Genomic DNA, 15,914 nt, shown 5'->3' with positions numbered 1-15,914 from the left:
GAGCATTTCATCTTAAAGGTTTAAAATACTTCATTTATATTTCTTATCAGGACATGTGAAATCTAATAGAAATAAATTACTCAAATGTTTTTGGAGGAAAAAAAACCCTATTTTGATAGTAATGTTCACAAGTGTAGGAATACTGGCTGCCTCCTAACTCTTATCTATGGCACTGAGACTATCTTGGCATGTAGTAGACAAATAAGCAAAAACTGTCTCAAATTTCCAACAAGCAAAACTTTGAGAATACCCCTGCTGTTGTAAAAGGAACTTGAAGAACAAACTATAATTAGCAGGATCTTTAGTTGCTTGTTTTTAAAAATGCCCAAGTCAACAGACGAGTCAGATGGAAACACCAACCCAAAGATCAAGAGTCATTCTATGGAAGCTAACAGGTAACAGCAATGTATCACAGTTCCTGATTCATCAGTGGTACAGGTTTTTTAAAAAACCTTTTCTTTATCCATAGTTTTCAGGTCAACCAGAATTCCTAACATCAAAACCTAAGATGTTTTTCATAAATGGAGATATTTTAAATTTGGAATGCACACACACACACACACACACACACACACACGCCAAACAGGAAATGATATTTTGAAAATCCTTTTCCTGGAACAAATGGAAAGCTGACTGTGAGTCCGGGATCGAAAAGTAAGCATCCATCTACAATTCACATGCTTTAGATTCTAAAGCATCATTTAAACCAAACAGGAAAAAAAAAGCAACAAAAAGATCATTTGAATTTTTGATCATTAGATCTAAGAAACCATTTGAAAGTGCTGAGAAACATTTTGGTTTTGATATCGTATTCCACTTCTCATGCAATACAGCACTTTTGAATGATTTGTTAAAAATTCACTGATGTTCATAAATCATTTAAATGCAATCATGATGATATGATATGCACAATTATTTAAAGAGGGCTACAGATGACCGCACTGGTATTTTATATTGTGCATTTTCCAACCAATATGATATCTATTAAATTCCTCTTCTCTGCCTTGATGCAAGAGCAATTCTAATCTTCTTTTCAGTTACAAGCAGCCTATTCTTACTCCCAGTCGCTAGGTAGACTCCTGGTCTCCATTTCTCGTTAACCCTCATCCATGTTGGGTATTTTGGTTCATTGCCTCAGCTAGATTCAGTGGCTGTGGTGGCCACAGAGAGCAGAGATTAGGTTCTAATCTCAAAGGTGTTAAACTGAGTCCACACAACCTGGTTATCTCTGACCCATCTCCAGATTAATTGTGGCCCAACACTGTCTAAAGGACTAACCCTAGAGCAGCTCCCATTCCAGCTCAGACCTGATCATACTGTCACAGTGGGTGTAAGTTGCCAGATCAATGAGAAGCCTCCACTAGACCTGTGGAAGGGGCTCTAAATAAGAATTAGAGAGAGTGTTTAGCTCTGTCACTCACAATCCCAACAGAAATCACAATCTGGTTACTTATTAAGAAATTTCAAAAGCACACAATACTTTTATACTGAGATTTAAATATATACTGGAGAAATGAACTAGAGAATTTTTGTGTGTGTATGAGGAGGTAGTTTTAAAATAAATGTTAACATGGAAGTTTATGTGGCTCTTAAGGTCTTAAAAAAAAAAGGTAGAGAAAAGTATGATATTAGATTCTAATGAATATCACAGAATACCCAGGGCAAGATTTTACCTTCTTTAAGGACAGGATCTCTGTTCACCAAATTATGATAACACAACGTACACCATTAAAAAGTAGGTCTCTCAACTACTTCTTCAGAGAAGGAGATTCTATAAATTATAATGAATATTATAGTAACATTCAAAATTAAAACCAAGTATGTGAGTCCTTCTTTCAATGACAGACTACAATTTTCTTAAAAAAAAAAAAAAAAAAAAAAAAAAAAAAGAACAAGCAGGGCCTGAACTCACGACCCTGAGATCAAGACCTGAGCTGAAATCAAGTCGGATGCTTAACCAACTGAGCCACCAACGGGCCCCAAAACAAAAACATATTTAAGTATTCTTTAAACTTTTCTTTGTCTCTTTCAGATACTATACAAACTGAGAAAAATGAGACCTATTTTCTTCTTAACTGGGAGCCTCTCTGATAACAGTTTTACTTTTATTCCACAGTAAGAGCAGTCTATACAGTTGAAATAAAGATGATTTACCATTTCTAAAAGCTATTTATTGAGCAAAATATTTTAATATCTAACTTTTTTAGGTTAATATGCATTATTTATCTAGGCTATTTTACCAAACTACAATGTAAATATTTATTATCATTAAATAATTTAAAATTAAAGCACACTGATTGTCTTCACTTTTTATTACAGTGTTATCAAATTCATAAATCTATATCTAATAAAAAGTTTTTTTTTTAAAGATTTAATTTATTTCTTTGACAGAGAGAGGGAACACAAGCAGGGGGAGTGGGAGAGGGAGAAGCAGGCTTCCCACCGAGCAGGGAGCCGGATATGGGGCTCGATCCCAGGACCCTGGGATCATGACCCGAGCCGAAGGCAGATGCTTAACGACTGAGCCACCCAGGCGCCCCTCTATATCTAATAAAAAGATTTTTAATAGTACTTTGCGCACACTTAATATTTAAGCCATGTCCAAAATAATACCAATATCTTATTCAGGTATGTACCTGATCAAAGAACACGGTCTTCTCACAATAGCAAAAATATTTTATATTAATATTCTGTCTACTAGAAGCAGTGATCTCCCAACTTTTAAAGCCAAAAAATACAATGCCATCATATTCTGAATTATTCTATGACTTTTATTTATGAAAAATTATTGGTATTTAAATAATATAAATACAGAGACCATTACTTTATGGTATCCTAATTTTTAATAAAAATTTAAGGTTAATATTATTTTAAATATAGAAACATTTCAATGGATTATAAAGATAGTCAATCATTATATGCATTTTGATATTATTAAAAAAGTGGGTCATCTTTTATTATGACAATTTTCTCTATTATAATGACTCTTTTTATTTATAAAGACAGAAAACTCATACATTCATTACTGGTATGTAAGATAGAAGCTCTATATTCTCTCTTATCATCTCACAATCTCTAGTTAAAGGACATGTTTGGGGTAGAAATTTACCATAGCAAAGAGTTGATGAAATAAAAACAGTTCCTGCCAATTATGAGAAAAGTCACACAGTAATTCTGCACATGTGAATGGTTCCTGATTCTACATCTTAGGAGCCCTACAATGTACCCTCTTGACAGATAAAAGGATTGATAAGAAAGCACTACTATTGTTTTTGCTTACTAGATGCTCCCCAGAAAAATCACTTATGTACCACTACGACTTTTTTAAAAAAGGCTCTTTTATAGTAGAAATTCCTCTACTTCATAGGGGAGGCAAGAATCAGTGCAGTAGAACTATGATATCAAAGTGCTCCTCTTTCATGTCCCTCCTTCGTACCTGGGAAATGTTGAAAACTAGGAGAACAAGCAGAAAGAACATTTCAACTGTTCCAACTACATGCCTATCAATAGTTACTGTTCATAGACAAAGCACTTTTTAAACATTAATTAAGGCTTCATTTTGAATCAAGTTTAAGAATGAAAAGATGGTCTCAAAACAGTAAATTCAGTTGCCTGTAAAGAAGAAACTATGTTATGAGGGCAGGTAAATCTTCACAGTAACTCCAGAAATACATTCAATAGCTAGAAAAAATATGCAAGCTAGAATAATTTCCAAGAAAATTGATTGGCCTAAATTAAAAATGCATTAAATGCTTATAAGACTATGCCCTAGGTAAGATCTTTTATGGCAAACTATGGAGTAATAATTTCATGCATACTACACTTTTCACTCAGAGAATCACTTACCTGTGTGAGGTCAGGAATGTCACCTTTATCAATGCCAACTTGCTGCGGATTAAAAAAAATAAGTTACTTAATGGGATTTTTTTTCTAATTTCTTTGCATTTAACAGAAGATCACCCACAGAATTAGTTAAAACCACAGCTCAATCTTGGTATAAAAAAACTGTCAATCTCACTTTGAAAATATGCTTTGTGTAGTTTTCCACTCAATATAATCGAACAATAATTTTGTTAATGTAGTTTAATATAACAAATGTACAGAATTTTACTAGAACCCAAAAAAAGACTTAAGAAATTGAAGTATAAAATTTAAAGGTTTCCTCCATGGCTAATGGCAGCTAAAAAGTAAAAAAAAAAAAAAAAAAAAAAGTTTAGCCTAAATTTAAATTGTTATAAATACTCAGTAAATCCTCGGGACAGGGAATGTTTATTTAGTTTCAATAACTTGTTCAGGGTGTAGTATCCACCTCTCTTCCCACAGAGAGAACCATTTTGTTTGTTTCTTACATATCCTTCCAGAGTTTTTTAATGTATATCCAAGGAAACTGGAAATATATAAATACATATTTATTTCCCACATTATTATACAACAACAATGTATTATATACACTGAGCTTATATTTTCCATTTAACAATATATCTCAGACCTATATCCATATTAACACACAGAGTTTCCTTATTTTTTAAACAGCTTCTTTTCCTATGATTTATTTATTTAACAAGTCAGGTATTAACGAACACCGAAGTTGCTTCCAATCTCCTGCCATTGCAAGCAATGCTGCTCATCTGTAGGACACGTTTGTAGAAATGGAATTACTAGGTAAAAGCACATTGAATTTTTAGTGTTGGTAGCTTGGGGAAGGGAGGTAGGGGAAGGAGGAAGAGCAGAAAGGGGAAATAGAGAGCAAGAAAGAGCACAAATATGGGAATATATAAATGAAGGTGAATCAAAGAAGAGAGTATATATGTGTTCACTATACTGCTCTGTCAACTCTTTTGCGGGTTTAAAAATTATTCAAAATAAAAACCTGGGGAAAAATACAAATCCATAACTTCAATTCTCTCATTTTATGTAAATGATGAAATTTAGGCTCAAAGAAACAAAGTGGGTTAAATCAAGTCTCTCTCTTTGAGAAATGAACTGCTTTGTGTATTTTGATGGAACTGCAGAAGCAAATACCTGAAGCGTAAGTGCTGGGCTCCTACAAAGACAAGGCAAACTAGAGATTGGAAAATCCACTTGTTTGACAAACGCTGTTAGCTAAGTTCTTTCTTTGGCTTTCTCTATGTCTACAGCAGGGTTTCTCAGCCTTGGCACCATTCATGTTTTAGGATGATAATTCTTTGGTAGGGTCTGTCTTGTGCGCTGTAGGATATTAGCAACATCTTCTCTACCCACTGGATGCCAGTAGACTTTCCCTTCCTCCAGTTGTGACAACCAAAAATATCTCCAGACACTGGGGAGGAGAGGGGAACAAAATCGCCCAGTGTGGAGAACCACTGATGTAGAGCACTGACCCTCATCCTCCTAGAGCAAATTAGGCTGCAGATTCCTCCCAGAGGTACAGGCATTACCTGCTAATGACTCCACTCTGGAAGTGGAGGGAATTTAGGGAAGCTATCGTTGCTTCCCTCAATTCACTTAACTATTATAAATTATGGAAATTACAAATGAAGGTAACTTCATTCCATTCCATTTATTTCTGTATTTTAATATCTCTTTAGGTGATCCATTAAAAATATTAATATGAATGAAGTCAGTATTTTTGAAATTAAAGTATTACGGATCTTTAATATTAGGATCATCTTGATAAAAGGTGATGTGTTTCTCTTAAATAGAGAGTTAACAGAACTTTCTTGAACAGAAAGACATAATTTAGGAATTCTTCCTTGACACTGCTATTTTCACTAACCTGAACTTCTGAACCATAATATAACTGGAGGCTTGAGCTGAGGTGTGACTCTATTACAGAAATCTCATCACTTTCTATCTGCAAATATTCCGGGAGACGTAACTCCTACGACTTGGTATTTATCTTAGAATAGCAAACTAAGAATAACTTAGTTCTATAAAAAGGGAAGTGTGTTTAGCAGAAATGCCTATTACGTATAAAATAACCATTTTACAAAGTTTCAATTGCCTGCTTTAGGAGACTTCATTGTAAGAATTCAAAACATGCTAAGTTTTCTATACTTCAAGCAATTCCTCTGGGATATTTGAACATTTCCATAGCAGTTGTTCAACTACCCTATGTTTCTTTTAATATTGCAGACAATTTATTAACATTTACCAAATAGCCAATATATATAGTTGTATTTTTAAAATGGCATTCTAGAAGTCTTCTACACATTCTTCAGAAAAATGGGTAGCTACTGGATATGAGTCCATACATATGTACGCCACACAAGAGCTGTTTGGTACAGAGAGAAGCTTTGTACATTTGTTAAGAAATTTCTGTATTTACCAATAATACAAACCACTCAACACTGGTATTCAAACAATGTCTAAATTATGAACAATGTAATTTACTTAAAGAAAACACAAACGGTTATTGTTAGCCCATTGTGAGTTAGTGTCTATTCCATTAAAAAATAATTTTGTAAATTAGTATCTTTCTTTAAAAAAGTCTTAGTCATAGTGTTCAAATCAAAGTAGAATATTTGTATTCAATTATTTAGACTCTCAAAATAACATCTAATTTCTGTGTATTTCCTTCTCAACAGTCTGAAATGGGCCCGTGCTAACACAAGGTGATCAAGAGACATGAAATAAAATTTTACATCTAAAAACAGAATGAGTTAATAAATAAGTACCCCCTTTCTCATGAAGACCTTGGATCCAGCCTTACAGTGCTGATTAGAGAAATGTATACCCCAGACTGTCACATGTCCAGCTCCTTACCTATCTAACATATGCAATAAGAGATGGGGGAACTGGGCAGTACCTGCATGAGGAATTAATGGAACAATGAAAGGATCTTCTGCTCTGGATGCTTAGGCATAACTGATCTTTCCACAGAAAAAAGTCAGGCAAATTTTACTAGATTATATTGATAACTAGAGTTAAACCACAGGAAAATCTTATCAAATACAAAAAGTCAAACCATGTAGCAGCCAAAACAAAAGTTTCAAGCGATTCCATCCTTTCATAAAGACAAATCAGTATCAATAAGCCCAAGAAAAATACACATGAACATGCTTTAAAGTATATGTAATTCCTATAAACTATTCTTTACCCTTTGTTTCCCATATTATATATAAAAAAAGACTTCTGTTCTGATTACAAACTATATGGAGCAAAGGTCAAGAGACAGCATTTTGCAGTATCAGTCTCCTAATTTGAATGTGATAATTATTATTCCTGCGAATAAATGAAATTTGAAAGATAACGTTCGGACTAGAGTGCTTTTGGAATTGTGTGTATAAATGCTTATTCTTGTGCTATATTCTCAAAATGACAAAAACAGCAAAAACATGACACGAACATCCCATGCCCAAGGCCTCGTATGCTTTGCTGTTGGGCTTCAGAACACTTCTCGCACATGGCATTCCAGTCAGCCCAACAATTCGTTCACTGACAATGTAAGATAAGAATCAACTGGCCAACCTGCCAAAGGACTGTAATAACAATGTCATAACTTCCAATACCAGTATGAATCAATAACTGGATTTCATAAGAGAAAACACCAACTTATGGGATTATCTCAGGAACACCAACTATATAGTTACACAGTTATTGTGATTAAGTACAAAACAGACATCCTTGAGAAACAATTTATAAACTTCATAAAATTAATGATACTTTCATTTTTTCATTGTATTTAAAAAATTAACAAAATAAGAAGGTCCTATTTATGATTTCTACACGCTAAGAACAATAAATGGATTTTCCTAAGGGCTTTTTTTTTTTTTTTTCAGGGTTCAATAAAAAGGAAGCCCTTCCTTACAATCAAAAATAGCTATTAAGTGGAGAGGAAGGATCAACCACCTTGCAAAGCTGTGAATCTGCTCAGTACCCATGAAACTTGTATTTGAACACAGAATGATCATCTAATTGGGATGCAGGAGCGTAGAGTACAGTTCTGAGTGAGAACTTGGGAGGAGATCACTTCCAACCCTAATACACTGGGGCTCTGGGACAGAACGTCTTGCCAGATTATAAGCCTTATTATTGACTCCAGATACATAAGTTAATATTCTTAAATTATATTCCCAACACAGCTTATTATTACTTACCTCTGCAACTTTGAGAAATTCAGATACTCGCGTCATTCTAGTTAGAAATCGTTTGTAAATTTCTAGGGCATCTTTACATTGTCCTTTCTTCATTTCAAAAAACTTTTCTGGAAGAGACAGATAAGCATTTTGAAAAGACTATTATATTCAATTTTCTTCTAAGCTTATGTTAATACTATTAATTAAAACTTGAATGTTTGGATCAAAACACTAGGCACTAAAACCTATATGAGGTTCTAAAGCACCTAAACAAGGGGGACCTGTGAAGTTTAAGAACAGTGTTAGGTTCTAGGTGTCTCAAATGGAAGCATTTAAATAACGAAAGGATGATTAAAGTAGAAGAACATATGAAGTGTCACAACAAGTTAAACTCATGATCCATATATCCCAGTGCCCTGCTTCAGAAAATAGCATCAAATACTTGCTGATAATCTCAAAAGTTACGATTGCATTCTACAGCACCATTACTTTCTTACTAGCTCACCATAAATCAATAAGCTATATATCATAAAGCAATAAATTTCTCCAAGTTAAAGAATAAATTATCTACACTCTATAAATTGATACTTTTGTTGGCCATAAATGATTTCTTTCAAACATTATAATGTGTCTCTTAAAGTAGTGGAGTTTTGTGATAAATATTTGGTTTACCAAACTCATCATGGCGTTCTAGTCCATAATTGTATCCTTTCTCAGCCTTCAGCTTCCCAAAGAGAAAAACAGAGGATCCCTTTGCTGCTCTCTGTTGCACTCCCAAGACTGGAATTCACAATCACTAGGTGCTATAGCTCCATTATAATTACATTACGAGTGTATTTTCTCCATATGCGTTTGGAAGAAAACCAGCACTTTACCAGTATTTTTGCCAGCCAGTCATTTATCAGTTCATTCAGTCAATAATTATTGACATTGCAGATGGAGACAGAGAAGGCCAGGGTCTACAATAGCTTCCAGGCAACTCTGGATCATAACTGAAGATGATTTAGCATTCTTCATTATTTTATATTTTCACATGGTGAAACATATGCTATTTTTATATTCTCTCATAAAGTTCTTAATTTCATTCAGCATGTAATTTTACTACCTTAAAAGTATTTTTAATTTTCTCAAGAAAGGTTTAATAATATATAATTACACAAAGAACTAATTATTGAGGGTAGCTACTCATTACCTTCTGTTGACAGTCTGGGTAATTTTACATTTAACACAGACCTCCCCTGTAGGGCATTCAAGGGAAGCAAAAAGATCAAGAAAACAAACACATACTGTTTTCCACTTAAGATTTGAGAGGGAAGCGAGTCTTTTAAGAAATGGCCAAATCTAACCTAGAAGGTATTATGCTAAGTGAAGCAAGTCAGAGAAAGACAAATACCATATGATTTCACTTAGACGTAGAATTTAAAAAGTAAAACAAACAAAAAATAAACAGACTCTTAAATACAGAGAACTGGTGGTTGGCAGAGGGAAGGGGTGGGAGGATGGGTGAAATAGATGAAGGGAATTAAGAAGTATGACCTTCCAGTTATAAAATAAATAAGTCACAGAGATGAAAAGTATAGCATAGGGAACACAGTCAATAATACTGTAATAACACTGTATGGTGACAGATGGTGAGTACACTTATGGTGAGCACTGAGTGATGATGTATAGAATTGTCAAATCAATATGTTGATACATCTGAAACTAATATAACATTGTATGTCAACTACACTTCAATTTTAAAAAATGGCCAAATCTAATCTTTATCGTCTCTATCCTGTTTTCTAATGCTACAGATAGAATCTTGGTGCTATAAGGGAACAAATCTTTTTTAGTTTAAACTTTTGAAAAAAAGGACTTATTCTGGTAAAATATAATTCTTTCTTTCTTCTTAAACAATCGTCACATAAATAATTTCTTCCAAATGTCTAAATTACTTTTCTTTACTATAATCTAAGTTTATTTCTTTGCATCAGATCTTCAGCAGTAACACAAAAAGATAAATCAACTGAATAATCTCAATTTCCTTTTAGAACCAATGCATCAGAATCTTAAGCAATTTTTCTCTGTCTCCTCTGGATGCTTTTTAAATTGTTCATATCTTCCATGGTAATTTAGGATTCAGGAACAAAAGTAATGAAAATTTTATGGTTTTAGGTTATAATTTCCTAATTTTTTCTGTAACAGTGGTAATGACACAGAAAAGCAACATGTACTGTTACAGGGGGAGCTGTGAGGTGCCCTTGTCCTCTTAGAGACTAGGGTAGGGCCAGGAGCAATTCATATTTTTAATAGAGGGGATGGGTCATCGAGAAATGAACCTCTGTCTTTATTTTATACAAAAGATATATTGATTTTCAGTATCTGAAACGAAATTTTAAATTTGGCCTTTGTAATGTGAGTCTTTATAATGTGTTGATAGATTCCCTTGTCATATTAGTATTAATTTTCACAGAACAACTGTCCTAAGGAAAAGAACTAGATGAAAAGGAATCTCATTCCTGTGAAGTAAATCGAGGCTTTGTATGTGGACTATTACTAATGCCCATTAGTCAGAAGGAAAGCATCTTCTTACTCACACATCAGTTTCATTATAGTGATAAAATGTTTGCAAAGATTTGCAGCACCAACATTGATTCCAACATTAGATGCAGAGAATTGCTCATGAAGTCCTTGATTAAAACTAACCCGTAATGTATTTATAATAGTTAATTCCTAGCACTATTTAGTAAACAAACAAAAAACACACCTGTCTCAAAACACTTAGGATAGTAAGTGTACCTATCTTCTAGAGTGTTACTTTCGCAAGAGCAATTTGACAGCAACGCTGAATGAAGGCCACTCAACACCAGAATGTGGTAAGGCAAGAACGCACACCTCTACCACTTTTGAAGTCAGGTCTTTAATATGAAGATACAACTCTCCTTTTCTGCTCCTAATGTTAGCCCATAGACTATCCTTTTCAAATTAGATGAAATAAAAATATACATTGCATGGTTATTTTAAAATACAGAGAAAATGCATTCTTACTACAATCTTATCTCTGAAGTCAACATAAAGAGAAAGTAAAACAGAGCAGCATTTAAATAGATGTTCAAGACACAGAGGAGAAACACATGGCTTAACGTGTTTAACTGCTAAATGAATTTTAAAGGTAGTAAGTTCAATGTTCTTGAAGCAGAAGCAGGAAACAAACAAGGGTACACTAGCAAGAGGATGTGAGAAGGAATCAGCAGAACTTCATTTCTGACGGCTATGGAGTTGAGTAAGACGAGCAACTCAAAGATAACTGAGGCTTCAGGTTTAAAAGACAAATTATATATCAACAGAAATGAGATTAGGAAGGGCAAATTCAAGAGTTCTGTTTTGGAGATGGCTAAATTTTAAATATCTAAATTTAAGTGTCTACAAATAAGACTTGCAAAACTGAAGCTTGGAAGAAAGGTCATGGACCGAAATAATAGACCTGGGACTCATCATAAGGACATCTCCATAGGAAACCATAGGGTTTCCAGTGAAAAATATACACAAAAAGCAGACAAATAACTGGCTAGAAATGAACCTTAGCAAAAACTTATTATGAGTGGTAAAGAAGAGTAAGATATGCCCACAAAAGGGAACGGGAAGATCTGTTACTTGGTTTACTGATAAACAGTCCCATCTGAAATAAAGGTAATACAGTGTTGGATTACATATTAAGAACAGGTATCTTTCCCCAATAAGGCAAAATCTCTAAGAGCACTGTGTTTGATCCCCCATTCTCTCTCTTTCTAAACTCATGAGAAGCCAGGATGTTGGATGCAAATTCAATTCTGTAAATCAGATGGACCTGTGAGAGATCTGGAAAGTAAAACTGAGGCAGAAACCATCTTCCTGTACATCTCTAGCTATTTCTGTGACAAGAAAATAATCTTACACATAGAAGTGTAAGATTATCCTTTGGCAGCATTCCACGGCCCACCCTCCAGCTTCCCCAGTTTTGAGGGGTAGTGGTTATAGTCACACCCATTTGATGTGACTCCCTACTTCCTGGATTATGGCTTCAGGTGTCTGGTTTCTAGCTTCCTCGGGCCACAAGGCAGCCGAGGGGGTGCAGCAGCTTCTCACTTTTAGTGTACTGTAAAGTGGTGGCCTCAGAAGTAGAAGCTTCCCCGGCGTGTAAGAATTTATTATTCTGTAAGTCATTCAGGAACCACTTCCTGCAGGCTTCTGATAATTACTTAAGCACCAAACTCCCTACTTTAGATCCCTTTCTAGTTAAGAGTGGTAAGTGTGGTTTCTGTTTCTTGAATAAACACAGTATTGGATATTTGAAGTGGTTGTAGAAATCAGACCCTCAAAAATGTCAAAAAGATGGGAATATGGGATTAGATATGTAACTGGCTGGATCTGAAGGTAGTGATGACTACCCGCAACTATCGGAAAATTGGATTCTCACAGTCTGTGCTATACCGGAGCAAAATGATTACGTAAATCATCACCTATGGTTTTCTGAAATGAGCAGCTAAAATGAAGCTTACCAGAGCAAGCAGCTGCTGGGAGAGACCACCATGATGGGAATAAGGCAAGTAGAATGTACGGTGGATGGCTGCTCCTGACTCCAAAGGAAATGACAACACAGGATTTTAAATTATTGGCTCAAGGCACCAGTCAGACAGTGGTACTCCAAAACTGCCCTCAAATAATCTTATCTCTTGCAGACACAGGTCTGTCATCACTGAAAGAAAGTCTAATCTTGTAAGTTTCTGAATTACAACGTATGTGGTTAAGTTAAATTCCCAGCCTCACCATGGTCTCCTTTGTGAAAGTTAGGATGTTTATTGAGAAGAAAAAACTAGAAAGGAGACTGATTGGGTAGATTCAAACCAAAGTGAGCTACTCTTGCTAGTAAAAGCTTTTCCTTCTCAGTCTGAAGAGGCTGGTCCTGCCTTGCTTGGTGATCCTGTAATCAAGCCACCTTTCATGAGGGAATGAAAAATTTTCTCATGTCCAATCCATCTATTTCTTGCCCCTGTCCCCTTGCCAACTGCCTCAATACCTAGAATGAGATTGAGAAGGCAGCAATCTCTGCATGCCCTAGGGAGACAAGTACAAAGTCTGACCCAAGAGGAAAAAATATACATGCTAAAAGAAGTACAAGTTCTTGCAAATTTCTGTTGGCAGTAGGGTTGCCAGATAAAATACAAGATACTGAGTTAAATTTGAATTGTAAATAGATAACTTTTTAGCATAGATATGTCCCAAATATTGCATAGGACTTATTAATACTTAACTGGGCATCTTATATTTTTCCCTCTGAATCTGGCAACCATCATTGACAAAAATGTAGAGAGTTGGTATGGATTGTAAAGGTTCTGAACAGGAAGGAAAGTGTATTACATTAGATTTTGTGATATAATTGATAATTTGTCAATTTGGGTGAACATGCCAAAATCATCGATTCAAAAATGCTAGCCTGAGCATCTGGAAGTAGCTCTAACACAGTGATTCCCAAAGTGAAATCCCAGACCAGTAGCAACAGCACCACTCAGAACCTTATTAGGAATGCAAATTCTCAGCCTCAACCCCAGACCTACTGAATTAGGAACTCTGGGTTGAGGTTTAGCAATCTGAATTTTAATAAGCTCTCCAAATATTCTTGAGAAATGTCCTCGAAACACAGTCAAGAGCACTTTTTCCTCTTCTGCAGAGGAGACCTTTATCAGGGTGAGTAGGCCCAGGGAAAGGGGACATACCCAAACTTTTCAGAAACACTAACTCTAAACTGATGTTACTCCCTGGGGGCCCAAAATGTCACTCCATGTTCTACCAACTTGAGTGGAAGCTTTTTGGGGATTAGGTGATAAAAGAAAATTAGATCCAGTGGATGTATGCAACTTTTCTGTGGCTGTTTCCCCAGTTACCTGAATATATAACTGGAACAGAAATACTTTGAAACTAGCAGAGTCCCCACACTGGCTTCCTGACCTCTTGAAAGATACAGGGGTAGCAATTCCATCATTTCCTCAGTTAACTTGAGTATCTGGTTTGTGAAATGGGTTGTAGGTAGAGATTAACAGGAGGTTACTGTGAACCTAATCAGGTGATGACCCTGACTTGCAGATTTCCAGACGTGTCCTTCTTACCGGCATAAAATCAGCATCGTTCTTGACACCTGATAGGCAGCTATCAAACTAGCGAACCCTTTTATCTCTATCTCAATAAGCAGAGCCCAACAGAAGTAGTTTGCTTTCATCTGGCAGGGATGACAGTATATACTAGCTGTCTTTTTTTTTTTTTAAATTTATTTATTTTTTAAATTTTATTATGTTATGTTAATAACCATACAATACATCATTAGTTTTTGATGTAGTGATCCACGATCCATTGTTTTTGTATAACACCCAGTGCTCCATGCAGTACGTGCCCTCCTTAATACCCATCACCGGGCTAACCCATCCCCCCTCCCCCCTCCCCTCTAAAACCCTGTTTGTTTCTCAGGTCCATAGTCTCTCATGGTTCATCTCTCCCTCCAATTTCCCTCCCTTCATTTTTCCCTTCCTTCTCTTAATGTCCTCCATGTTATTGCTTATGTTCCACAAATAAGTGAAACCATATGATAATTGACTTTCTCTGCTTGACTTATTTCACTTAGCATAATCTCCTCCAGTCCCACCCATGTTGATGTAAAAGTTGGGTATTCATCTTTTCTGATGGCTGAGTAATATTCCATTGTATATATGGACCACATCTTCTTTATCCATTCATCTATTGAAGGGCATCTTGGCTCTTTCCACAGTTTGGCTATTGCGGACATTGCTGCTATGAACGTTGGGGTGCATATGGGCCTTCTTTTCACTACATCTGTGTCTTTGGGGTAAATACCCAGTAGTGCAATTGCTGGGTCATAGGGTAGCTCTATTTTTAAATTTTTGAGGAACCTCCACACTGTTTTCCAAAGTGACTGTACCAACTTGCATTCCCACCAACAGTGTAAGAGGGTTCCCCTTTCTCCACAACCTCTCCAACATTTGTTGTTTCTTTCCCTGTCCATTTTGGCCATTCTAACTGGTGTAAGGTGGTATCTGTGTGGTTTTGATTTGGATTTCCCTGATGGCTATGATGATGAACATTTTTTCATGTGTCTGTTAGCCATTTGTATGTCTTCTTCAGAGAAGTGTCTGTTCATCTCTTCTGCCCACTTTTTGACTTGATTATTTGTTTTTTGGGTGTTGAGTTTGAGAAGTTCTTTATAGATTTTGGATACCAGCCCTTTATCTGTAGTGTCATTTGCAAATATCTTCTCCCATTCTGTGGGTTGCCTCTTCATTTTGTTGACTGTTTCCTTTGCTGTGCAGAAGCTTTTTATCTTGATGAAGTCCCAAAAGTTCATTTTTGCTTTTGTTTCACTAGCTTTTGGAGATGTATCTTGAAAGAAATTGCTGTGGCCGATGTCAAAGAGGTTACTGCCTATGTTCTCCTCTAGGATTTTGATGGATTCCTGTCTCACATTGAGGTCTTTCATCCACTTTGAGTTTATCTTTGTGAATGGTGTTAGAGAATGGTCGAGTTTCATTCTTCTGCATGTGGCTGTCCAATTTTCCCAGCACCATTTATTGAAGAGACTGTCTTTTTTCCATTGCATGTTTTTTCCTGCTTTGTCAAAGATTATTTGACCATAGAGTTGAGGGTCCATATATGGGTTCTCTATTCTGTTCCACTGGTCTGTATGTCTGTTTTTGTGCCAGTTCCATGCTGTCTTGGTGATCACTGCTTTGTAATATAGCTTGAAATCAGGCAATGTGATGCCCCCAGCTTTGTTTTTCTTTTTCAACATCTCCTTGGTGATTCAGGGTCTTTTCTGATTCCATACAAATT

At 35.6% G+C, this 15,914-nt stretch overlaps 1 protein-coding gene across 7 annotated transcripts in view; it reads right to left on the bottom strand.

The window, feature by feature from the left end:
- SNAP91 (synaptosome associated protein 91) overlaps positions 1-15,914 on the bottom strand; it is a 144,851-nt gene that overhangs the window by 66,558 nt on the left and 62,379 nt on the right. For all 7 annotated transcript variants that reach the window (XM_032409348.1, XM_032409343.1, XM_032409349.1 and 4 more), the window contains exons 8-9: positions 8,079-8,185; positions 3,847-3,888 (exon numbers count right to left, since the gene is read on the bottom strand). In XM_032409348.1, coding sequence (XP_032265239.1) covers positions 3,847-3,888; positions 8,079-8,185 — 149 coding nt within the window. The remainder of the gene's footprint in view (positions 1-3,846; positions 3,889-8,078; positions 8,186-15,914) is intronic.

The sequence above is a fragment of the Phoca vitulina genome, unplaced genomic scaffold (genome assembly GCF_004348235.1).
Source record: "Phoca vitulina isolate PV1807 unplaced genomic scaffold, GSC_HSeal_1.0 scaffold11, whole genome shotgun sequence".
NCBI classification, from domain to species: domain Eukaryota; kingdom Metazoa; phylum Chordata; class Mammalia; order Carnivora; family Phocidae; genus Phoca; species Phoca vitulina.
Note: the sequence above shows the minus strand (reverse complement) of the source record. Positions and strands in the feature narration are given on the sequence as shown.